Source organism: Neovison vison, chromosome 1, assembly GCF_020171115.1.
Source record: "Neovison vison isolate M4711 chromosome 1, ASM_NN_V1, whole genome shotgun sequence".
NCBI lineage: Eukaryota > Metazoa > Chordata > Mammalia > Carnivora > Mustelidae > Neogale > Neogale vison.
The window spans coordinates 186,008,321-186,035,028 of NC_058091.1; the positions used below are offsets into that span (position 1 = coordinate 186,008,321).

General features: G+C 34.2%; 1 protein-coding gene across 3 annotated transcripts in view; it reads right to left on the reverse strand.

Annotated features, from left to right (window-relative positions):
• The window catches only part of FER (FER tyrosine kinase), a 536,624-nt gene that overhangs the window by 329,229 nt on the left and 180,687 nt on the right, over positions 1 to 26,708 (reverse strand). For all 3 annotated transcript variants that reach the window (XM_044264382.1, XM_044264368.1, XM_044264376.1), the window contains exons 9-10: positions 20,652 to 20,774; positions 9,896 to 10,085 (exon numbers count right to left, since the gene is read on the reverse strand). In XM_044264382.1, coding sequence (XP_044120317.1) covers positions 9,896 to 10,085; positions 20,652 to 20,774 — 313 coding nt within the window. The remainder of the gene's footprint in view (positions 1 to 9,895; positions 10,086 to 20,651; positions 20,775 to 26,708) is intronic.

The following is a 26,708-nucleotide window of genomic DNA, read 5'->3' on the forward strand; positions in this document are numbered from 1 at the left end:
TACCAAAGAGTATGGATCCTGCCCTTTGGGGCAGGATTTTAGGCGCCAATTCTGACCAAGGTGATAAGCTGGTTCAAATGTCTACTATAGGGTAAATTGTAATTCAATTGGTCACTTATGTGTGACCTAGCATGACTGTGCAGCTTTCTCTGTGTGTTACAATTTCATTGGCCACCTGTGCGTGGCCAGGCCCAACCACATGGCCTTTGCCCTTAAAAGCTAGTCTGTGAAACAGAGAGAGGTTGCCCTGTCTTGTAAGAGGTGCGGCCCCGAACATTCAGTTTGATTCTTGATTCTTGGCCCAAAATAAAGCTTTGCTTGACCTTCGCTTTATATCAGTCTCCCTCCTTTAATCATGGACCCATTATAGGGGGACCTAACAATATTTGATTAGAAGTTATATTTTTATAAAAATTGCTTGTGCTCAATTTTAAACACAAACTTCAGTGGCACAGGAGTAGAAAAAAGTGAACTTCAAGTAGGTAATCACACTAAAATTTTTCTTCAAAAATTTAGGTGGTCAACCCTACCGATGTCAGCAATATATAAGTCATAAGAAAATAACGTGAGACTTTATTTAAAAAATAATTTGTAATTTATTGTGGACAAAAGACAACAATACTTTAAATAGAGAGTAGGTCCGAAATATGTTTATCATTGTTTATCATCTAAAAATTAACAGTTTATATTTTTTAAAGAAAAGATTTATGTTTAATGAAAAATAATATCAAGACTAAGGAATAAAAACTATCAGAGAAATAAGCACACATGTTAAATGATTATCATTTCTGTGATAATCAAACAATCAAATACCAGCTATTAAAAGAACAGTGATTTGCTGAGTGGCAGAGACTATTCTATGTGCTTTGAATGTGTAAACTTAACCATTTCTCACAATAAACCCAAGAGTAGATAAAACTGTAATTCCCATTTTAGACATTGGGAAATGAGGACAGGGAAAAGTCCCTAACATCACACATTTACTAAGTGGCGGAGCAGGGATACAAACCCAAGCAGCCTGGCTTTGCAGCTGGAGAGCTCTCTATAGTGACGGTTCTATTGCAATCACATAGTAGTCATTATCTCTGTAACCACTTGAGACTTTGTCACTCTGTTAAATATCACTGCCATAATTCTTTATAAAGTGAGAAATATTTGATAGAAACCAACTTTAACATTTAAACCATTTTTTTAAAACTGAGTGCATCAATTATAACCTGCCAAAGGATATTTTGAAATTCTGAACCTATTCATTACCTCTATAATCATTTGCTCAGTGTATATCTAGGTACCTCTAGGCACCTAATTTTTTTGAAATGTTTTAATGCAAGGATACTTTATAAAAGTCAAAAAGCAGTCACTTTCCATTAATGATCAATCAATTACTTCTGCTCCATCTCTCCCACCAAACTCTATGGGCAAAGTCTAAATCTATTTTATCTTTGACACATACTTCCCAAAAAACCCCATACATAATATCCATGTACTAAATAATCATAAAACATGATGACTTCCAAATGACTGAATGAATCTGAGTGTTTAATTCTTTTATTTGTATTAATCATACTAGATATTTAATTCTCACCTAACTCTCTTTTTATATCCTTTTAGGGCTAATTAACCCCAGGCCATTAGTTTATGCTAAGATATTAAGAAATTCATAATTTAAAGGGTTAGTTTGAAATATATATACACATGTTTATATTCATACGAACATACATACATAAATGAAAATGAAAGGTAGTTTTTTTCATTTCATTTGTGCTATGTATATACACATATATACATATTCACATATATACATATATAAATGAAAAAGTTACTTTTATTAAACTATTTGCTTGATTTGGCCTATATATACACTGCATAGGCATATGAGCACAGAAAACAGTTAAAATATAATTTGAAAACACTTTGAAATTTTAAGGGTTCTTTTCCAAATAGAAGATACTACAGCCTAACGCAGAAGAACCTCACCAGCACCATCCATTAATTGGCCCATGATATGAAATGACTTTATTCGAACCGAAGAAAAATTAATATTAAAAGGAATCCTTTTTTTTAATTGAAATATAATTGAGATAAAACATTATATTAGTTTCAGGTGTGATTCAATATTTGCATATATTATGAAATAATCACAGTAAGTCTAGTTAACATCTATCATCAAACATAGTCACAAAATTTGTTTTCCCATACTGAGAACTTTTAAGATCTACTTTCTTAGCAAATTTCAAATATGTACTAGAGTATTGTTATCTATAGTCAACATGCTGACCATTACATACCCAGGATTTACGTATTTTGTAACTGGAAAATTATACCTTTTGACCACCTTCGCACATGTGCCCACTTCCTTACCAGTCTGTTGTTTGCCAATTTGTTCTCTGTAACTATGAACTCATTTTTTTTTTAAGATTCTACAGATAGCATATAGTATTCATCTTTCTCTGCCTTACTCATTTCATTTAGCATATAATTCCACAAGGTCTATCCATATCATCACAAATGGAAAGATTTCATTATCTCTTACGAGGGACAATATTCCTCTCTCTCTCTCTCTCTCTCTCTGTGTGTGTGTGTGTGTGTGTGTGTGTGTGACATCCTCTTTATATTTAATCTACTGATGGACACTTAGGTTGTTTCCATATCTTGGCTATTATAAACAATGCTGCTATGAACATGGGGGTATAGAGATATCTTTTCATGTTAATATTTTGTTTCCTTCAGACAAATACCCAGAAGTGGAACTGCTGGATCATATGGTAGTTCCATTTTTAATTGTTTGAGTAACCTCAATATTGTTTTCCATAGTGGCTGCGCCAGTTTGCACAAGGATTCCCTTTCCTCCCCATCCTTACCAACACATGTTGCTTCTTGTCTTTGTAATAATAGCCATTCTAACAGGCATGAAGTGTTTTTTTTTCTTTTTTTTAAAGATTTTATTTATTTATTTGACAGAGAGAGATCACAAGTAGAGAGGCAGGCAGAGAGAGAGAAAGAGAGAGAGGGAAGAAGGCTCCCCGCTGAGCAGAGAGCCCGATTTGGGACTCGATCCCAGGACCCTGAGGATCATGACCTGAGCCGAAGGCAGCGGCTTAACCCACTGAGCCACCCAGGCACCCCAGGCATGAGTTTTTTGGGGTTTTTTTGTTTTTGTTTTTTTTTGTTTTTTATTTATTTGACAGAGATCACAAGTAGGCAGAGAAGCAGGCAGAGAGAGATGAGGAAGCAGGCTCCCCGCTGAGCAGAGAGCCCGATGTGGGGCTTGATCCCAGAACCCTGGGATCATGACCTGAGCCAAAGGCAGAGGCCTTAACCCACTGAGCCACCCAGGCGCCCCAGGCATGAGGTTTTGATTGGCACTTCATTCTGGTTCTTTTGATTGGTCTCATTTCTGGTTTTGATCAAAATTTCCGTGATTATTAGTGATGTTAGGGACTCTTGACTTGAGTCATTTGAAAAAGTAACAAAGCTTTTGTAACCTAACCATAATCATCTCTTAACTTCTTTGTTTTATATGTTAGAAATTTATAAACTAAATAAACATAGGGCATAACAAATACTTGTAAATACACTTAGGTATCAGATCCTAGGATAATTTAATAATTTAACAGCTTACAAAACCACTGAAAGTTCAGCATGATAAAATTCATGCCATAGGAAAGCTAGAAGAGAAATTTATTTATCTATAAAACTGATACATTAATTCAATGCGAATATAATAATTAACATCTATAACCAACATTGTAATCAGGTTTAAAAACTTTTAAACTATTTTGGGAGTAAAACCTATAAAGCTGCACAAAATCTTCTAAAATGTGTCTCACACATAAACTCCTTTCATACACATAGTAGTAGTATAAAGATTTTACCGAAGCTGTCTTTATAATAAAAGGTTGAAAACCATGTAAATATGTCACTCCTTTGCTCAGAATCTTCAGTGGTTTCTAATTTCCCTAACAGTTAGCATCAAAGTCTACAATAATCTGCCTAACTGCATGATCTAAATGCCTATTAATTCTCTGACCCCATCTCTTATTTCTTCTTTCTCACTGTGTTCTGGAATACTCTTATTTCAGGCAGTCTTGACATTTGCTCCCTTAGTTCTTTCAGATCTCTGCATAAATGTCACTTTATCCGTGAAATCTTACTTGACAACCCTATTTATAAAAACACCTCCCATCACCCTTTTTCTTCCATCCTGATTTATTTCTCTCCTAAAAACTTACCACCACATGACACATATATAACTATATATTTAATATTTAATATATTTGCCATTTAATACATATATTTAACTGTCTGTACCTACAAAGAGTGAAAGGTCCAGGAGGACAGAAAAAACTGTATTTATTTTGTGCACTACTATATCCCCCGAATCTAAAGTGAGACCGCGACTCCTGACAATAAATATTTATTGACTGAACTAAAAAAAAAAAAAAAAAAAAGGTTTTATGCCTAAAACCTAAAACATATTAAGTTAAAAACTAAGGTACAGAACAATATTGTTGTATACACTATCCTTTGTATAAGAGCAGAAGGCATATAATGAACATTTATGTTTTTATCTGCATACAATGCTTCTGGAAGGCTATCTCTGAGGTAGGAAACTGGGAGACTAAGGAAGGGACACTTCAGACTACTGTATTTGTACCTGTACTACCTATCCAGAGAAATTAATTCAGGTTTTGCCTTTATATATAAGAAATACATAAGATAATCCTGCAGAAAAATCTACAATCTATACTTAACTCAATGAATACTAATTAATTTACATGGGAACTAAGGCATATTATTAGAAAAAACTGAAATAAAATCTTATGTGTCTCAATAATATATCACACACATTATCTCACGTCGTATTATAAAAATCTTGTCAGGCAAGGTAGATATATAATCATTCCTTCTTTTTACAGAAAGGAAAAACTCAAAACGGTTAAGGAACCTGACTATGATTACAAAGCAGAGGCAAAGCTCAATTCCAGTCTCATGATTTTTTGGTCTGGTATTTTTCTCAATGTACTTGAGGAGCAAGTCTTCAAATTAACATCGATCTTACGTATTGAAAGAAAGAAAGTGTACCTGATAATGAAAATAGATAAAGCTTCGATGATGTTGTCAATCTCAACTGGTATCAGTCCATTTTAGAGTTTAAGCATAAAACTGAAAATCCATCAGACACTTCTATAAAACAGACTACTACTGAGTCATAGTGACAGACAATACTTAGTCAACATACCAGCTATTCTGTTGGTTGCAAATACTACAAAACAGGATTTTATTGATAGTGCTGTTCAACTAAGCAGAACTTAATAAGATTTGCAGAGAAGATAAATTTATGTTGCATATTAGTCTAGCACAAGACTTTAAAAATGTGCAATTTCAGAAACATCAATGTAAAGGCAATTATCTTACAGAATAGCTAACCATATTTAAAAAGTAAGAACTCATTACAAGGAGCCATCAATTCTAGATATACCTGACATATAAGAAAGATTCTTTCAACAAAAACCATTACACTTGGTGCTCAGCACATGCTATTATAAAGTAAAACAACCAGATTACTCTGGAGTAAAATGGAAGTCCAGTTCCTCAATTCAACAGATACTGATTGAAAACTCATCTTCTTACAACTAGACGACCATAAACAAACATGAGGGAAAGTGATGCTTTTAAATTAATTAATTAATTAATTAATTTCAAAAGTAGGAAAATCAATGTTACTCAGGGATTAGAAAATTCTGGTATTTCCATCATTAGCCAAGGACAGCCAACAAAAAGAGTTCACCTTCCTAATAAGCTCCAAAAGGCAGATTCTTCTGCCCTGCAGAGTTAGAATTAAAGAATAAAATAAAATAATCCTTGAGTTTATAGAACATTTAAACAACTCAAAATGCCTTCAAAATTATCAGCACATTTAATCTACAAACAACCCAATCAGATAAGAAAGATTTATCTCCTAATTCAGTATTTCCCGAAGGATGTTCTATTGCACTGAGGTCCCTTCCACACACTCTTTGAAAAGGAATTAGGTCAGTATTTTCAGAGACACTGCATTCCATGCTGTATTTACCCTCTTAGGATATTAAAGGTTTAGAAAATTCCAGCAATTATACAAAGGTTTCTTTTGTCTTAACTCAGCAGTTCCCAAATTCTGGAACTCATTTCTCCTCAGAACACTTTGAGGACACCAAACTCTTGATTTTCTACTAACTTCACTGGTCACTCCATAATCTCATACTAAGTCCTCTTCTTCTAGACCACCTAACTTGAAGTGCCCCAGAGTTCAGTCCTTGTTTCTCTTTTTCTCTCTATTCTCTCTCACTTGGTGACCACCTAGAGTCAAATGATTTTAAATACCAATGATACCTACGATTTAAATTCCTATCTCCAGTCCAAATCATACTCCTGAACTTGTGGCCCAAATACGAAATGTTGATAATGACTTGTTTTGACAATGACTTGTTTTTTTTTAGAAAGACAAACTGAAGTCTTGCTCTTTCTCTTTAAAGCTGCTCTAGGTACCCAAAACAAGTTTTATTCACCTAGTTCTCCTGCTAAAAATGCTAAAATTATCCTTGACCACTCTCTCTCATACCTTACTTTAATCCACAGGAAATCCCCTGGGGTCAACCTTCAAAATATATCCAAAAGCAAAAGCCTTCTTGTTACTTCCCCTGCTATGACCATCGTTGCTCAAATTGTAATTTTCTATAATGTGGGTTACTGTAATAACCTCATTCTTCCATCCTTGTTCCCCTCAAGTAATTCTCCATACAGTTGCCACAGTAATCTATTTAAATAAAAAGTCAGAGCACATCATTCCTCTGCTACTACTCTCCAAGCCCGTGGCTCCACTTCACACAGAGAAGAGCCATAATCCTTAATATTGGTCCACAAAGTCCAAGATCTGTTCCTCAATACTTCTCTAACCTCATTTCCTACAGTTTCACCTTCCCCTCCACTCGGACTTCCTTAACCACGCTTCATTAGTCCAACACGCTCCTTCACTATGGCCCTTGCAACAGGTACACCCTCTGACCGAAAAGCTTTTACCCCAAAAATGAAGGGATTTAGTAGCTCCCTGTTACCAGTCTTTGTTCGAATGTCAATTTCCCAATGATGCTTATCCTGACTTAGATTTAAATTGTGTCCCAACCTCTGGGCACCCAACCCTCTACCCTGCTCGGCTTCTATTCCTTGGCATTTACCATCTTACAATGGAATAGTTATGTGTTAACTGCCACTCACCACAGATTGTGATCTCTAAGAGAGGGGTTTTTTAAACTAGTTTCATTCACTGACATATCTCAATCATCTAGAAATGTGCCTGACACATAGTAGGTGCTCAATAAGTATTTCTTGAATGAGTAATTATGCCCAGACAATAGAAAATTATTGTGTAATACTTAATATTCATCATTTTTCCTTTAGTATTTTAACCAAAATTAGACCTAGGTTTAAAAAAGACTACATTAGGAGGATGACTTCTCCTGATGAAGAGGATTATATCACCTGCCTCCACATTTTCTTTAGATTTCAATAAATTAATAGCCTTTCATTCTTACTGAACTACGTAAACAAAATAAACAAGTGTAAAATCTCATTAATTGGCATCAATTTGGGGGAATGCCCTTTGATTTATAAAATGCTATTTTATTACTTTAAACTACATAGTGTGGCATTCCATTGTAAATTCCTTACAGACTTACTAAAGGCATTGCCCCAAGGAATAGATAACATACATTTATTTATTTTATTTTATTTTATTTTTTATTTTGACAGAGAGATCACATGGAGATAAGGAAGTATTACAAACTACACTCAGGGTACAAAAGACATATCAGCTAAGGATTTAAAAACCTAAGTAAAAGAAAAAATTTCAGAAGTTCCTCTGAAAGAATACATATACCAGGTAGTTATCAAGAATCCAGAAAAGGCCCGAGGTACATATAGGAAAATCCTTATTATCTGATACGATAGTAAAGGAGAGAACAGAAATAATTCATAATTAACAATGAATTGTTTATGCCCTTTACAAATAACAATATGCCCTTTACAAAGATGGTATCAAAAGCTAAGAAGGAAGCCTCTGCCCCTCCCAAAGTCAAAGCCAAAGCAAAGGCTTTGAAGGCCAAGAAAGCGGTGCTGAAAGGCATCCACAGTCACACAAAAAAAGATGATCTGCAGGTCACCTATGTTCTGACAACCCAAGATTCTGTGTCCCTGAAGGCAGCCCAAGAGCGCCCCCAGGAGAAACAAGCTTGATCACTATGCCATCACCAAGTTCCCCCTGACTACTGAAGTCAGCATGAAGAAAACAGAAGACAACAACACACTTGTGTTCATTGTAGATGTCAAGGCCATCAAGTACCAGATCAAACAGGCTGTGAAGAAGCTCTACCGCATTGATGTGGCCAAGTTCAACACCTTGATCAGGCCTGATGGAGAGAAGAAGGCAAGTGTTTGACTGGTCCCTGACTATGATGCTTTGGATGTTGCCAACAAAATTGGGATCATCTAAACTGAGTCCAGTTGGCTAAATCTAATTTTTTTCATCATTAAAAAATATATATATAATATACAGACTAGTATGATTCAATTAATGACAAAATGGGAATAACCACAATAATTTCTTTTTTCCTTTTAAAGACTTTTACTTATTTATTTGACACAGAGAGAGAGAGATCACAAGTAGGCAGAGAGGCAGGCAGAGAGAGAGGGGAAGCAGGCTTCCTGCCAAGCAGAGAGCCCGATGTGGGACTCAATCCCAGGACCCTGAGATCATGACCTGAGCTGAAGGCAAAGGCTTAATCCACTGAGCCACCCAGGCGCCCCAATAACCACAATAATTTAAACACTTCATATTCATTTCCACATTCATCACATTTTCAAATACTGCCTTTTTTCCCTACAGAGACATGTAAATATGTTTAACAATCAAATTGTACTATTTCCATAAGGTAAAAATGACTAAAATATCAGTTACAGCATCATTAACTATGATAGTTCTATTTATGGACTACATTCAGCTAGTCACAGAAAAAGCCAAGGACAGAGCTCGGGTTTTTTCAAACTTAGCACTACTGATATTTTGGGTAGAATACTTTTTTGTTAGGAGTGTGAAGGCAGGGGCTGTCCTGTGCGTTACAGGATGCTCAGAATCATCAGTGGCCTCTACACATCAGATCCTATTATAGTACCCACTAACTATAACAACCAAAAATAACTGGAGATATTGCCAGATGTCCCCTGGAGAGCAAAACTGCTGCTTGGTGAGATCCACCAACTTAAGATGGAAGGAAGGAAGGAGAGAAGAAGGAAGGGAGAAAGGGAAGGGAAGAGGGAGGGAGAATAATCGTACTAGGCATTCTTAAACAGTTAATAAAACTATATATAATGAATCTGAATTTCTAGTTGGTGGATTTGAATGTGTGTATTGTAGTTTAAGAATATTCACAAGGAAAAATCTATTTTTAAACAAAATCACATATTTATAATATCAAACAAACATATCATCAATCTCAGATAAATAAGATTCTACTGTTCTTAAGAAGAAAATAATGAAAAATATTCTCCTTATTACTTCTATCTTAAGAATAACACCCTACCTTCCTGCTGTCTCCCAGCAATAAAAATATTGCAGTCTTTCATTCAGTTTTGAAGGCAAGAGAAGAGTTTTTTCCTCTGACTCTACAGGTGGTTCCTGAAAGTGTTCTCCAGGTGACCTGAGGTGACTGACAAGTGTACTTTGCATTTACAGACAAGTTTAATAGGACCTGCATATTAACAAGAGTAATAATTTGTCATAGCAAAAGAATTAATTTTTGTACCCACTTATTACCTAGACAGTACGCTTTTAAGTTTCTCTTTTGATTACTTTTAGGCTTACCATAGATGTAACTGATCGTGCATCTTCTTCATAATTTACTACTGGAGGTGGCTCTTTCCCATCATTTTCTTGTACTTTTTGCTCTAGTAATTCTTTCTGTGCTGTAAACTTTGCCTCAGCGCATTTCAGCTGCTGGACTGACTGTTTCAGCTCTTCAAGTGTCTGTTTTTGGCTTAGTAGAAGCACAATACTGAAAGAGAACACATTAAGAATAAATTATTTCAACTTCTTTAAGAAATAAGATTTTAAAGGAAACTACATCAGCATATTATGCTTCTATTTCATTTTTATCTTTATAACCATCCTTCAGAATCATTTGAATTATAAAACTAAACAGCTTTCGAGTCATCACAATAGTTACTAAATGTTAGCATTAACAAAATGGAAAACCAAAAACAACAAAGTGGAATAAAATATTTGGAAGTGAAAACCAAATTCAGGATGCTTTCAAATACAGTATCATCTATGGCGTTCATTTTACTCTACAGTGAAGTCATCTACCTCACAGAATACGGACATTGACAGTGAGAAGTGTGGAACCCAAAGTGAATTAATATGACTGAAGCAGAATCTCAAATTATTTCAAATCTCAAATGGAATATAGTTGAACTCAGATTTATGCCTTGGGAAAAAGAAATCAAATCAAGGTGACAACCTCGGAAAAAAGCTGTGTTTATGTTGCAAGGGGTATGTTTTTAGAGTTGGAGAAAACTGTTCTGACAGTTTTCTGTTCTGTTCTGTTTTTAGAGTTGGAAAAAACTGTTCTGACAGTTGACTTCCCCATTTCTTCTTTAGAAAACTTCATAGGCCACATGTTGCCTTATTGTGAACTTCCATTCCCTGAGATCTGCCCTAAAAGGAATTTCAAACTAACTCATCCACATGAAAACCATAAAAGGTAGTGGTGGTACGGAACACCTTCTGGAAACACTGTCATACATGGTCTATTAATATCTTAAAAAACTGCGCTATGTACCATTGAAAATAGGTTATTAATATGTAAGCAACAATAGATTATCAGTAGGGGAAAACTTCAAAACCAGAGAATAAGATCAGAAAATGTTACCTCCTTAAACTGGAACTTACATGGATCAATATTAATTGAATAAGTAATCATAGGCAGAAGGAATGCCCACTAAGACAGATTTGTTTATAAATATGATGTTGATCAACATTTTGAAAACTCAATTCCAATCAAATGGAGCAGGATGCAGCCTCAGTGAATGCTATAAGGAAAGCTATAATCTCCTCATTGTACTGCAGTGAGTTCCAGGTGAGTATCCTAACAAAATAATAACTCATGTAGAGAACTGGGAAAAGTAGAACTAATGAGTAAGATTATTTTTACCAGAAATCTACCAATGTTCAAAAGACAAACCCTTTAACCAGTCGAGTTCACAGCAAAAGCAATGAAGAAGGATATACCATACTGTCAGAGCTCATTAACACTTCCCAAGTAAAATCATCATGGCATAATGGAAAGAGTGTAATTATACTGAATGAGAACAGATTCAACTTAATGACTTAATCGTGTTGTTTTTCCCATCTTCAGTTTTAGCACTGGAAAAATTGATAATATATCAAATTGTCAGGGTTGTTCTGAATACAATGAAATAATACTTTAAAAATTGTTAACACAGTACCTACCATAAAGTAAGAATTCAGTAAATAGCAATTATCATTTCTGTCACCATCATTCAAAAATCTGTGACCTATGTTCTAAATCCACACAAATTTCCTGATAAATTCATGTGGTTTGCATATTAGATAGTAAGCCTTTTTTCATAAGAAACTGTTTATGTATTTTTCCTCTGTGAATCTCTTCAGAGAAAGTTGATTTTTTAAAACAACCATTTTTGTGAACATAAATTCATGAGGACTGGGTTCTGGAAAAGATTACACCCATTATGAACCTAAAACTTCTTGAAGTTTCCTTCTTTGCATCACATAGCTACCAAAAGAATCACATGACAAGAAGATAAGGGACAACTCAAAATGTACAGGATAAGATGGTAAAAACACATATTCACATACATCTGCAGGATGAGTCCAAAAAGAGGGTGAATGATTTCACAAATGCGGACCAATTAACAGGGAAGTATACTTGAAAATACTAACACTCTAAAACCATTACTGCTACCATTAGCTTTTTGTAAATAAATTTCATAAATATGGAAAAATGCAAAATAAAATAATGATAATCAAAAGAATGAAAATAAACTACCAAATTAAAATATGGAGTGACAAATAAGGAACAACAATTGCAAAAAAGCAAATACTAACTGAACGGCTGAAAAAATTCAAAGAAATACATTTACAGGAGTGAAACATATACATTTTATTATCTCTTCAACTGTACAGCAGGCCCCCAAAGATAACAACATCCTTCACCCCAGAACCTGTGCATATGTTATCTTATAGAACAAAAAGGAGTTTTGTAAGTTAAGGATGTTGGAATGAGGAAGTTATTTTAGGAAGATTCAGGTGAGCCCAATATTCATAAGGATCTGATAAGAGGGAAGTAAAAGGGATGATGTTAGAGAAGGCAATGTGAAAAGAAAAAAAAAAAGGGAAGGCACTGTGATAAAAAAAATGAGGAAAGTCTCTAGAAGCTGGAAAAACAGAAAAAGTAGACTCCCTCCAAAAGCCTTCAGAGAAATTCACCCCATCAACAACTTGCTTTTAGGTCCATAAGATTTATTTCCAACAACTAAATTCCAGAAATATAAGAGAATAAATTGGTGTTGTTTTAAGTTAACATACAAACTCTAAGAGAAATGCTACCTATTTTTGGTCCATTTTAAATGGCTGAACTAGAAGGACTGTTATGATTATGCAGTAGCCAGTAACAAAGAGAATATAGACTTAGGAGAAAAATATTAAAGAGTTAGAAGTATTATTCAGTCAGGGAAAAAAATGCCTGTGTTACAAGAAGGATGTGAATATATTAGTTTTAGCTTTATTAAGTACTAAACAAATTTTCTGAAGGATTAAACCATTATAGAAAGAATTAAAAATATAACTTAAACAGAAATACCAGACATTCCAGCAATTCCACTCCTGGGTATTTACCCAAAGAAAACAAAACCACTAACATGTAAAGATATTTGCATCCCTATGTTCATTGCAGCATTATTTACAACTCTCAAGATATGGAAGCAATCTAAGTATCCATTATTAATGAATAAATAAAGATGATGTGGCGTGGTGTGTTGTGCATAAAGATTATTCATATATATAAAACACAAATATATTTAAATATGTAACATAAAAAAGAATGAAATCTTGCCACTTGTGACAATATGGATGGACCTAGAGGGTATTATGCTAAGTAAAATATCAGACCAAGAAAAACAAATACCGTATGTTTCACTTATATGTAGACTCTAAAAAACAAAACAGAAACAAACTCATAAACTGGTGATTGTCAGAGGGGAGAGGGAAAGGAGAATGGGCAAAATACACAAAGGGAATTAAGAGGTATAAACTTCTGGCTATAAAATGAGTAAGTCACAAAGATATAAAGTACAGCATAGGAAATATTAGTCAATAATATGATAACTTTGTTGGTGACAGTAACTAGATCTATACCAGACAGTAACTAGATAGTAACTAGATATATAGTGATCATTTTGTAATGTATACAAATGTTGAATCACTATGTTTTACACATGAAACTAATATAATATTGTATAACAATTGTAGTTCAATAAAAATAATAATTAATAAATTAAAATATTTTAAGTCATATATATTATATAATTTAGAGAAAAGGCTCTTTTTTTAAGTTTTTTTTATTTTATTATTTATTTGACAGAGATAGAGAGATCACAAGTAGGCAGAGAGGCAGGCAGAGAGAAAGGGGGGGAAGCAAGCTCCCTGCTGAGCAGAGAACCTGATGTGGGGCTCGATCCCAGGACCCGGAGATCATGACCTGAGCCGAAGGCTGAGGCTTAACCCACTGAGCCACCCAGGCGCCCCTATTTTTTTTTTTTTAAAGATTTTATTTATTTATTTGAGAGAGAGAGAGAGAGTGAGCAAGTGATATGGGTGGGTAAAAGGAGAGGGAGAACCAGGCTCCCTGCTGAGCCCAATGTGGGGCTCGATTCTAGTACCTTGAGATCATGACCTCAGCCAAAGGAAGATGCTTAACTGACTGAGCCAACCAGGGTCCCTAAAAAGCTCTATTTTTAAACATGACTTCTCATGGCATTTACAATCTCTGTATTACTATTATTTCATCTTTATTTTACTCCAGATAATAAATGGGGTCTTCCAAAAGGATCAACATAAAAGAAAAAAGTTAGTATTTCAACAAATGGAGCTGGCACAAGTGGGCATCCAAATCAAAAAAATTAATTAAAAAAACAGACCTTATACCATTCATAAACATTAACTCAAAAGGGATCACAGACTTAAATGCAAAACATAAACTACAAAACTCCTAGACAATACATAGGAGAAAACCTAGATGGCCTTGGGTATGGTGATAGGTTTTTAGATACAACCCTAAAGGTACAATCTGTGAAAGAAATATTCAATGAACTAGACTGTACCAAATTAAAAACTTTTTCTCTTTGAAAGACAATGTCAAGAGAACAGTAAGATAAGCCACACAATGGGAGAAAAACACACATCTGATAAAGGACTGTTACCTGAAATATACAAAGATCTCTTAAACGTCAACAATAAGAAAAACAACCTGATTTAAAAATAGTCAAAGACCTTAACAGACATTTTACCAAATGAGATATACTTATGTAAAATAAGTACATGAAAAGATGCCCCATATCATATGTCTTCAGTGAAATGCAAATTAAAACACCAATGAGATACCACGACGGACTTATGAGATGGTCAAACTCCAGAATACTGACAACATCAAAAGCTGACAAGGATGTGAAGCAACAGGACCTCTCATTGATTGCTGGTGGGAATACAAAATGGTCCACCTACTTTAAAAGACAGTTTGGCAATTACTTACAAAAAATAATAAAAATACTCTTACCATAAGATCAAACAATCATACTCCTTAGTATTTGGTCAAAGAAATTAAAAGCTTATGTCCATACAAACACCTGCACACAGATGTTTATATAACAGCTTTATTCATAATTGCCAAAATTGGAAGCAACCAAGATGTCCTTTAGAAGGTGAATAGATAAACTGCGGTTCATTCAGACAATGGAATATTATTCAGTCCTCAAATGGGCTAACCAAACCACAAAAAGACATGGAGGAGACTTAACTGCATATTATTAAGTGAAAGAAACCAATGTGAAAACGCTGCATCATGTCTGATTCTAAATACATGACATTCTAGAAAAGGCAAAGCTATGGAGATAATGGAAAGATCAGCAGTTGACAACAGTTGAGGATGGGGCTGGAGGATAAACAACTAGAGCACAGATGATTTTTAGCAAATATTACTCTTCATGATACCATAATGATGGACACACATTATTACACATTGCTCAAATTCACAGAATGTACAAGAGTGAAGCATACTTTATTTTTTTTTAATGTAAGGTTTTAAAGATTTATTTGAGAAAGAATGAGCATGCACATGTATGAGCAGAGGTGGGGGCAGCAGGAGGGAGAGAGAGAGAAATTCAAGCAGACTCCCTGCTGAGCGTGGAGCCCAACATGGGGCTCATCCCAGGACCCTGAGATCATGACATGAGCCAAATCAAGAGTCAGTCACTTAACCAACTGAGCCACCTAAAATGAAATGTAATTTAAACTAAGGACTTTGAGTGATAATGATGTGTCATTGTAAGTTCATCAACTGTAAATGTTAACACTCTTGTGAAGGATACTAATAATGGGGTAGAATATGCATGTGTCAGGGCAGGGGTGTATGGAAAATCTCTGAACCGTCCCCTCAATTTTGGTGTGAAACTTAAGCTACTCTATAATATAAAATCTTAATATAAAAAAAAATAGGTATCTGTACACATCTATGAGAATGGCTCAAATAAAATATGGTGACCATTCCACATCCTGGCAAGGATGAGGAGAAGGGACACTGATCACTCACAAATTGCTGGTAGAAAACCAGCAATCACACTCATGGTTATCCCAGAGAAATTAAAACTTATGTTCACACAAAAACCCTTACTAAATGTTGGAAGCATTTTTATTTGTAATAGCCAAAAACTGGAAACAAACTGGATGTTCTTCAAAGGGTGAATGATTAGACAAATTATCCATACTGTTATGGGCTAAACCGTGTCCTCTAAGACAAAAATCCTATCACCAAGAACCTCAGAAGATGACCTTAATTTGGGGATGGGGTTGTTGCAGATGTAATTAATGAAGATGAGGTCATACTGGAGTGGATCGGCCTTTAATGTCTATGGTTCGTGTCCTTGTAAGAAGAAGAAACCGGATACTGAGAAGAACACCCAGAACATTGTACGAAGTTGGAGGCAGAGACTGAAGTGATGCTTCTATAAACCAGGAAAGCCCAAGTTTGCCAGCCAGTAAAGAAGTCAGGAGGGAGGTATGGATCAAAGTTTCCCTCAGAGCCATCAGAAGAAACCAGCCTGCCAACACCACATTTGAGACTTTTGGCCTCTGGAACTAGGAGAGAATAAATTCATTTTTTAAGCCACCAAGTATGCAGCACTTTGTTACGGCTGCCTTAGGAAACTACCACCACACCATAGAATACTACTTAACAATAAAGAGGAATGAGAATACCTAGATGGATTACAATCAATGTAAAAAGCCAATCTCAAGACTGCATACTGTGTGATTCCATTTACATAAAATTCTTGAAAAGAAAAAAACTGTAGAAATGGAGAACATACTAACAGTTGTCAGGAGTTAGGAAAAGGGTATGAGATAGAAGGCAGAGTAGCTACAAAAACCCAACACAAGGGACCCTTGCAATGATGGAAACATTCTGTACCTTTATTGTGTCAATGTCAGTATCTGGATTATAATATTATATCATAGCTCTGCAAGATTTTACTACCGGGAGAACTGAGTACAGGGTACATGGGATCTCTCTGTATTGATTCTTACAACTATATGTCAATCTATAATTATCTGAAAATTTTTAAAATTGTTTAAAAATAGTATCACCGCTGCTGCATCATACCTCCTCCGGTGAGATAAGGTTTTTATAATCTCATATGCACTCTGTTTTAAGGATAGGTCTTTTTTATTCTCCTTCAGTAGTTCTAAATCTCTATTGTACTTTATCATAATGGCAATCACTTGGTCATTCTGAGACATTATCCTAATACCAGGAATTAGATTAAAATACACATTTCCTGGCTTGTAGTTTAGCGGTTTTGAAGAACAATGAGATTTTCTGGGGAGGTATATGTCCTGTTGTATGGCTTTTGTCCTAACTTTTTTTAATTGACATGTCTAATCATGAAATTAATGAGCAACATTAGCTTTTTAAACAATTAATCTTACTGAGTCTTATGTATAATGATATAATTTCACATACGGTAATGTCTTGCTTTTGTTCAGTAGTTACTTTTTTAAAGGTATGGTTATAATCACTATACCACTTACTATATAATTATTTTTATGCTTATAATACCATTTAGCAAACAAGTTATACATACTACAGTAAGAAGAAAATTATAGAAAATAAATGACTACATAACACAAGATATATAGGAAACCATAAATAAATTTAAAACATGGATGAGATCAGGACCTTTGCCTGTGCAACTTATTTCCTATCGCTGACTACTTTTTGCATGCGTTCTTCATATGGAGGGCATCTTCTGTCCTTCAACATCTAGCAAAAATGCCACTTTCTGGGAGACCCCTGACTACCTATCTTAAGTAGCTGTTCCTCTATTATTCTTCTATCTGAATTCTTTATTTTATAGCAATTATCATAATTGTTAATTTCTTATTTGTATTAGTCTACTCCATGAAAGTGTAAGCTTCATAAGACATGGGACAATATATATCTTATCTTTCATTGTATTCACAGCACCTAACAAGACATGCAATAAATATTACTGAATGAATTATTTAGGCAGGACTTTTTTTGTGACACACATAATTTTTAAATCCTGAGACAAAAATAAAAGGTCCCTGAATTTGTAGACTAGTATAATAACTTAGATTGCTCAAGTCTTACCTTAACTATAAGGTAGCTGTGACATTTTGCAAGTCTCTTAAAATTTCGGGGCCTCTGATGTCACATAATTTGAAAGACAAGGAGGCTGAATCAAATGAGCTCTTAAGATTCTGCATGGCTCTAAGAGTTTTGATTTTATAATATATAAAGAATTTTTAAGTATTAGATGATAATGGCACAAAACAACACAAAATTGAGTAATCATTCAATTTTTGGAAGTCAACCCAAACATTAAAACCAATAGTAATAATACTTGCTTTTCATGCCATTGAGCCATAAATAACATATGCTTGGCGTACTTTCCCATAAACTGTTTTCTAATACAGTATTCAAGGATCATAAATCAGGATAAGATTGATATTATTTCCATTTGAATAAATATTCTTTAGAAGTAATGAGTAAAGTTACATATACTACAGTAACACTTAGTGTTGTATTAAAATTATACCATTTCAAGTGGTTGGTTTTATTCCTTTTACTCTATTTTTTTAAAATATAATTCTACAACAGCTACATTTCAACTGAGACCTGCATCACTTATATAAACTAAAACTTGACTCATTAGTGTGAATTTAATGTCACATAAAACCATTCTTTAAGCTTATTTTTCACTTGAGATTATTCAATTACAGGAATCAAAGTTATCAAATGATTTCTTATATTACTTATTTTTTCCCTGTTACGATAAGATGTTTTAGAGACATTTATGTTAAACTCAAATTTAAAGCTTTTAACTTCAGTTTCTTATTATGTTATATTTCAACCAAACAAATAATGCTTTCTGTTAGGTAAAAATTCAGTATAATTGCAATAATTCATGAGTACAAATACATAACTTATACTTACAGCATTTGTGAAGAGCTATAGTTCTGTTTTATTGTTTTATTACTTCCAATTAACAGTATATGAAGCTAAAAAAGTACTGCCCAGTAAAAAAATTATAAATTTATTTCTAAAACTGGATTAAAATTGCTTTCAACTATATAAGTGTACTTAAATACATATGTAGATATATACAAATAGATATGTAGATTTATACAAATACATACACAAAAAAGGAAACGTTTATGAATTATTAAGAAACTGAAATGCAAACATTTTCACTAGAATCCCTTTCAGGTTATTTGTTTAGCAAAATATTTTAATATATAAGTCAAAGACAAACTTCAATCCTACTAATATCTGAATTAGTGAGATTTCACAATGACGGCTTAGTTACACAAATGTACTTAACATTTTCAAGATTGTGCCATGAAGCTAACAATAAAAACATCATGATAACAAAGGGTTAACAGAATTTGGGTTAATGAAGACTCCTCCCCTGAACTGCTTGACACACTTATCCCTTTTTAACTTACTCTCATAAGAAGATTTTCAAAATAGTAAGATCAATCTGATGCTGTGATCAAAAAGACATACACTGTGGAGTCAGGAATTCATGGATTTTTCTACCACTGACTAAGTATGTAATTGTAATTTTTTAACTAAGTCATAAAGGGAAAATATAAGAGCCAAGACTTAATCGTATTTAAAAAGTGAGCACTGGACCCAATTGAGAAGAAAAGGTGAACATAATATGATAAATAATTTAAATTCTCTGAGAAAGTATGAGATGACAAGATACCAAAAACAGGCCCAAAAAGTGGACTTAGGACAAGGAGAAGTTCCGCTCTGGAAGCAGGCACAGAGAATGGGTACAAATGCAGTGGATGTGTATATCTAGTCACAGAAAATAAGGGAGTTGCCACCTGATGATTTTAATTTTTTTCTGTAATGTAGACAGAAGAGATCCATCTGCTGCCTATGATGGGGGAGATGAGAGGATACGAGATTTGAGAGGAATTAGAATAACTGAGAAGTTATGTAGAAAGAGCAAGTATAGACCAGAGAAATCTGACATATCAAAATTTCCTTGAGAACATTGATAAATCAAGACAGTGATGAGAAAATGATAGCAAGAAATTTATATATACTCCAGTCAGGAGTAGAGAAACCATACTAGTCACAACACCTGTTGGAGATGCAAATAACAACTATAACCAGAATATAAATTTTAAATTATAGATCAAAATGTAAACGTTAAAACAGCAGAAAATATAATTAGTCGTTATCAGTGAAAACAACAGTATTCCCACGCAAGTAAAGTTTAAAAATCCAGTAGGATATTTACAGATCCAGAAATGAGCAAGAAAAACAACAGTAAGACAGAACAGCACAGCAAATCTTAAAGGGATTTTTATAAGTGAAGCAGACTGCTATTTTCTCATAAGTGTGTTTGCTTCCTTCTAACACAGAGAAGCCCATTTCTAAATAACGCTGATCTGCTACTTTCTCAACAAGGAATGCAGAGTGAATCTGGTAGACACTGATGAGGGGAATAGAGACAACTTTTAACAAGATTTTTCAGAAAGTAGTTCAAACTGTTAAAATATTGAGACATGATTGGTATCCTACATTGACAAAACCCAGATCAGTTTTCCAGAGTCCTAGAAAGTAACTCAACAACACCAAGTTTTACACTTAAAATGAAATTTCAGCTTCTAGAAATTTTACATCCATGACAATATATAACTGAAGTATTCCGTAAAAATAAATCAATTAAACTTTCTTCCTTCAAATTATTTTTGTTTTACTCACTCAGACTTCTTTTCACAGGTCTTAGAAGATTCCTCAATTCTCTTCTCTAGTTCCAAGACAGCCTCCTCCTTGTTTAAAAGCATCTGCTGTGTCTGTGTAAGTTCCTCTGCTAAAGCTTTCAACCTAGAATGAACAGTTTCCTCATCATCAATCAATAAAGTCAGTTACACTCACTGTATGCCCACACCCTGAGCATTCATACGTCTAAGATGGTGATTTCCAAAATGGTAGCCACATGTAATTTAATTCAAAATAAAGTAAAAATCCTGGGTTGCATTAACCACCTTTTGACTGCTAAACAGACACATGTAGCTAGTGGCAACCTTACTGGACAATGCAGAAAGGAATATTTCAATAATCACAGGTAGTATTGCAGGGCAAGTCTGAAAGTCTTAGTCATTAAATAGAAAAAGAGAAACAGAAAATTAAAAAAGAAGAAAGGATTTAAGCAAATAAATACCCGTACTGTCCCAGGAGGAAGGTATCGAGAAAAGACCATGGTTTTTGTTTTCAGACAAACATGTACTTACATTTTGGCTTTCCTACTTTTTATGAGATGCTGGGCAAGTTGCACAAGCTCATTAGGTCTATTTTCTCACTTGTAATTTGAGTACAGTACTACCTGCCTCAAAGTATTATTTTGGGGATCATAATAAACTAATGTATATATAACAACTGGTACTTAGTAGGTACTGAGTAAATGGCATCTAGTATTTTTGGCATATGTTATCTCATTTAATTCTCAAAACAACCAATGAGATAGATAGTATTATCCATATTTTAAAGAAAAGAAAGTGAGGCTCAGTTGAATGGGCAATTAAAGTGGATAATAAGCTATTTCTTTTCATATAATATAATAATGCTTTACAGGTATTTTCCATATAGGTATTAACAATTAAATAGACAAAATTAATATGTACATATATACCAGATAAATTCTGGTTGCACAAAATGCACTTTGTCCTAAATAGAAATATCCCTACCACAAAAACACACACAGCTATCATATCACATTAAAATTTTTAGGGAGGGCACCTGGGTGGCTCAGGGGGTTAAAGCCTCTGCCTTCGGCTCAGGTCATGATCCCAGAGTCCTGGGATCAAGCCCTTCATAGGGTTCTCTGCTTGGCAGGGAGCCTGCTTCCCTTCCTCTCTCTCTCCACCTGCCTTTCTGTCTACTTGTGATCTCTGTCTGTCAAATAAATAAATAAAATCTAAAATAAAATAAAATGTTTATCATCAGCCTTTTAAAGCAATATATGAAACCCAAAATATATAAAAGAAAATATTTAATAATCCAACTCTATAAAAGTTTAAATTTATTAGAAGTTAAAGAGATGATAAAGAAAGTCAGAATTAAGAGTCAAACTATAAAGAAATATTTGCAGTGCAAATTACAAGCAAACACCTTCTTACAATGGGGCACCTGGTAGTGCACTCAGTTAAGCATCTAACTCTTGGTTTCAGTGCAGGTAGTGACCTCAGGGTCGGTGAGATCAAGCCCTGCACTGGGCTCCCTATTCAGCACAGATTCTGCTTAAGTTTTTCTCTCTCTGCCCCTCCCTACCCTGTTCTCTCTCTCTATCAAATAAATCATCTTTTAAAAAAAAAAAAAAAAGCCCTCTTAGAGAATATGACAACCAATTATGAAAATGGACAAAGAACATAATTGGAATTTCACCAAGAAAAAATGCAAATGATCAACAAGCATATGAAAATATTTACAACCTGACCCACAATTAAATATCTGCAGATGAAATAAATAGCAAATTTATTTTTCATATACTAATTTTGGTAAGTATGAAAAAAGGGATAATACCCAGTATTCTCAATATTGTAAAAAATAGTAACAGAAACACATACACTGTTGATGTGACAACACTGGCACAAATTTCTTAGAAATCAACTTGGAATTGTTTTTCAAACTTCAAATTAGAATATTATCTGAATATCTAAAAACATTAAGAATATTCCTCAACATCTAAAAATCTATCTTACCAAAATACTTTACAATGTACACAAAATTTGCCCATGTGAAGGTTCGTTGCAACACTGTTTATAAAAAAAAAAAAAAACAAGAAAACATTTAAGTGTCCATCAACAGGGGAATGATTGAATAAATTTTAATCCACACAAAGTGGCACATAGTCACTAAAAAGAATGAGGTATACAAATGTAACTTTCTTCAAAGAAATATTTTTAAATTGAAAGGCATGATGAAGAATAAATATAGCATGGTTCCATTTATATTAAAATACATGTATGTGTATGGGCTATGGACTGAACTGTATCTCCTCAAAATTCCTATATGGAAGCCCTAAGTCCTAGTGTGTGGTGCTTGGAAAGGGAACCTTGGGGAGGTTATTAGAGTTAGATGAGTTTTTGAGGGTATAGAACTCATGATGGGATTAGTGTTTTATAAGAAGAGGCACTGGAGAGTTTGCTCAAAATACAGCAATCCAGATTATTTCATTTTTGTTTAGAGTTAAGTAACATAATAAATCTTAATACTTTCTGAAGACATTACTGCAGCAAAAGATAATCTATGTTGCCTATATAATAATGATCCAGAATCAGAAGGAAAAGGTAAAATTAATTTTCTTTAGGTTTACATATATTTATAAGAAATTTACTTCAAATCTATGGGCCCTGGGGTGGCTCATCAGTTAAGAGTCTGACTTCAGCTCAGGTCATGATCTCAGGAGATTGAGATCAAGCCTTGAGTCAGGCTCCCCACTCAGCAGGGATTCTGCTTTTCTCTCCCTCTTTCCCTGCCCCTCCCCCACTCATTCTCTCTCTCTCTCTCTCTCAAATGAATAAAATATTAAAATAAATTTACATCAAATCTAGTAAAATTGCATTTTTTCATTTGATGGTGATAGAAACTTCAGTTATCTGGAAAATACACTTTTGTAGAATAGTTCATATCCACACTACTAGATTAAAAAAAAAACCTTACTATATTAAAATTCAAGCACATTCTCAAGAAAGCTACATTTCAACTTCTGGTTTCAAGTAATTTATTAAACACTTATAAATAAATAGATAAATAGTATTCACATGTAATGCTTTGCTGTTACATGATCTCATGAAAGTCCAGATCACAGGACACTATCTCAGAACCTGTCCCAACCACCTTCTGTCACCCCAGCCTGAAGGTAAGACAGTAAAGACCAGCCTCTCCATACTGTCTTGGCCATGTTACATAAAAGCTGAATTTGATAGAAAGCTCTCTTTAATACTTTTCACTCCTCTGTTTATACCTCTCTCCCCTATACCCTATACCTTACTGTCATTCTCTTCTCTCCTGTTTAATCTTCCATTCATCTCTTTTCAACTCTTCACTCATTTAAACAAGTGTTTACTAAGCACATTATCAGGCACTGTGCTATACACTAGAGGTATAACAATAATCAAGTCTGGCCTCGGGAAACTTATATTCTAATAGAAGAAATATCAACTTTTTTTCTTCCAACCCTCTCTTTCCTTAATTCTCTTTGACTATTACTATTTACTTGCCATAGTTTTTTCTTAATTCTTCTCACTGTACCATATGGTCCACTCCATCTTGAAATAAATACATAGTCCTACTAAACTGTAAGATGCAGTACAATGGCTTACTCTCCACAGTACATTCCTTACACTTAGCACACTGTCTTACACATAGTATGTGCTTAACTAAGTTCTCCACGTCTTGTTAATCTAGAGAAATCCACATATGAAGCTTTTTTTGACAATTTCCTAACCTTCTTTTGACAATTCCCTCACTCTCAAGATTGCCCTGATCCTATCATTCTGAATTATCTAGAAAATGAAACCAAAGAGCTACGGCAGTGTGGGAACAACATAATTTATGACTTTCACGCACTGACTAATTCTGGAACTAAAAAGATATATAAACCACTAATGCAATGACTCAATGAAGGAAGCTTTAGTTCTATACACAGGAGTCACTAGTACAGGGCTAATAGTCCTTTCATGTAAAAGTTGTATCATCAAGCTAAACATTTTACCTTACCACCTCAGAAAAAGATAAGTATTTGTGATTATAACTACATCTTTACTACGTTTTGGAAAGCACCTTACTCTGATATAATAACAGAGAACAGGTCTAGAACCAGACATCCTGAGGTTTAATATTTAATTAGCTTTTTTAAACTTCTATTTCCTCTGCTAATAAAATGGAAGTCAATTTAAAACCTAACTGAAGGGGCCCTGGGTGGCTCAGTGGTTAAAGCTTCTGGCTTCGGCTCAGGTCATGATCCCAGGGTCCTGGGATCGAGCCTCACATCGGGCTCTCTGCTCAGCAGGGAGCCTGCCACCTCCTCCTCCTCTCTCTCTCTCTCTGCCTGCCTCTCTGCCTACTTGTGATCTGTCTGTCAAATAAATAAAAATCTTTTAAAATAAATAAATAAATAAAATAAAACCTACCTTAAAGAGTTCCTATGACTATGATGCATATTTTTTAAGTTCCTCTTACAGATTTTGAAGCATAACATGTTCTCTATAAATGTAACTTTATATTATCAACCAATTTTATTAGTTTCATAGAAATATTTTTTTAGAGAAGTAACTTTAAATTTTTCCTTCTACCTTTTAAGAATATTTTATTAATTTTAGGTGCAAAAGAATAATGTTGCTCCCAAGGCAGAGGCAGAATTGAATATATTTTAAATAAAACTCAAGGATAGGTTATATTTTTATTATTTATGCATTATTCCCAATTGAGGGTAAGTACAATAAAGGAATGCTGCAAACACGCTACATGAAAAATAGAGAAGCCACTGATATTTAAAAGTTTTCCCTTCAAAACAATGTTATTTCCAACAAAGTGTGAAAATTTTCAGTTCCATGAGAAATTAATATAAACTTGTATTTCTTTGTAATCCTTGGTCCAAGTAAAAGAGTAAGTATGCCTATGGGTGTGTGCGCATGCACGTGCACACACACGTACATACATGTTGATTTTATGTGACTTAACAGTAGTAATATCACCACAGATCTTAAAGGAAGCAAAAAATGAGAAATCCTATTATTGACCCCTTCATATTTTATCATTTGGACAAATTCAAGGGAAGATATTTGATTGTGGTAAACATCAGAGTTATCTTACTAATTACAGTACTGCCCTCTCTTTATTTGCTATTTTCACTCTGGAAAGGAAGAATGAGGTAAAAGCCAGAGTCCCCATCCACTCCTACAATGGACAAGTTTAAACTACCTTAGACCCCATTCATCACTGCCACTTCTAGCAAAGTATATTAAAATCCAAATCTGCTAATATTTTCCCTTCCTTTAGTAATCATTTAGTCTCCTGAAAATATCACTTTAGCTTTCAATGAGAAATTAAATTTGATGCTTTTTATATGCTAAATTATGTGAGTACATGTCAGCTCAATTATGAGAATGGGGTGAGCTTATGATTTCTTTTCAAATTCCCGATTTGCGCTATAACAACTTAAACTCAGAAAGAGAGAAACCTACCCCAGCTTACTAGATTCCGTAAAGGCCTAGAAGAGCTAACAATACTTCTGTTCCAGGTCTGTTCTGTTAGCTAGAATTCACCACCTATAACACTTTCCAATGAAGGCCAGAAGGCCCAAGGAAGAAAGAAAGGACACTAAAAGTAAGGAAAGAAGGAGATGAGAGGGAACAGAAAAATAGTATCAGTTGCCCTACTTTTTCCAGCTCCTGATCATGGCAAAAAATTGGTATGTCTTCTTGAGGCTTTAAGTTTTGGATGCCTTAGCACAAATAAAGCATAACTAACCTTCACATAGTCTTCTTAAATTAAAAAATAATAATAAGTAAGTCTTTGAAGTCAAAACTTTTTAATATTCTAAAATTCTTTTTAATATTCTAAATCTCTAAAGATCCCTGGTTGTAAATTCAAAGTGGAAAAGAGAAATGATTAGAAGAATGGAATTATATGAGGAAAATATTTTCTCTTCTTTACTACCATCCCCCTAAAAAACAAAAAAAAAAAACAAAAAAAAAAACAGAAAAACAAAAAAAAAACCTAGGGTGGGATGGATCCAGTGAAAGGGAAAATATTCTC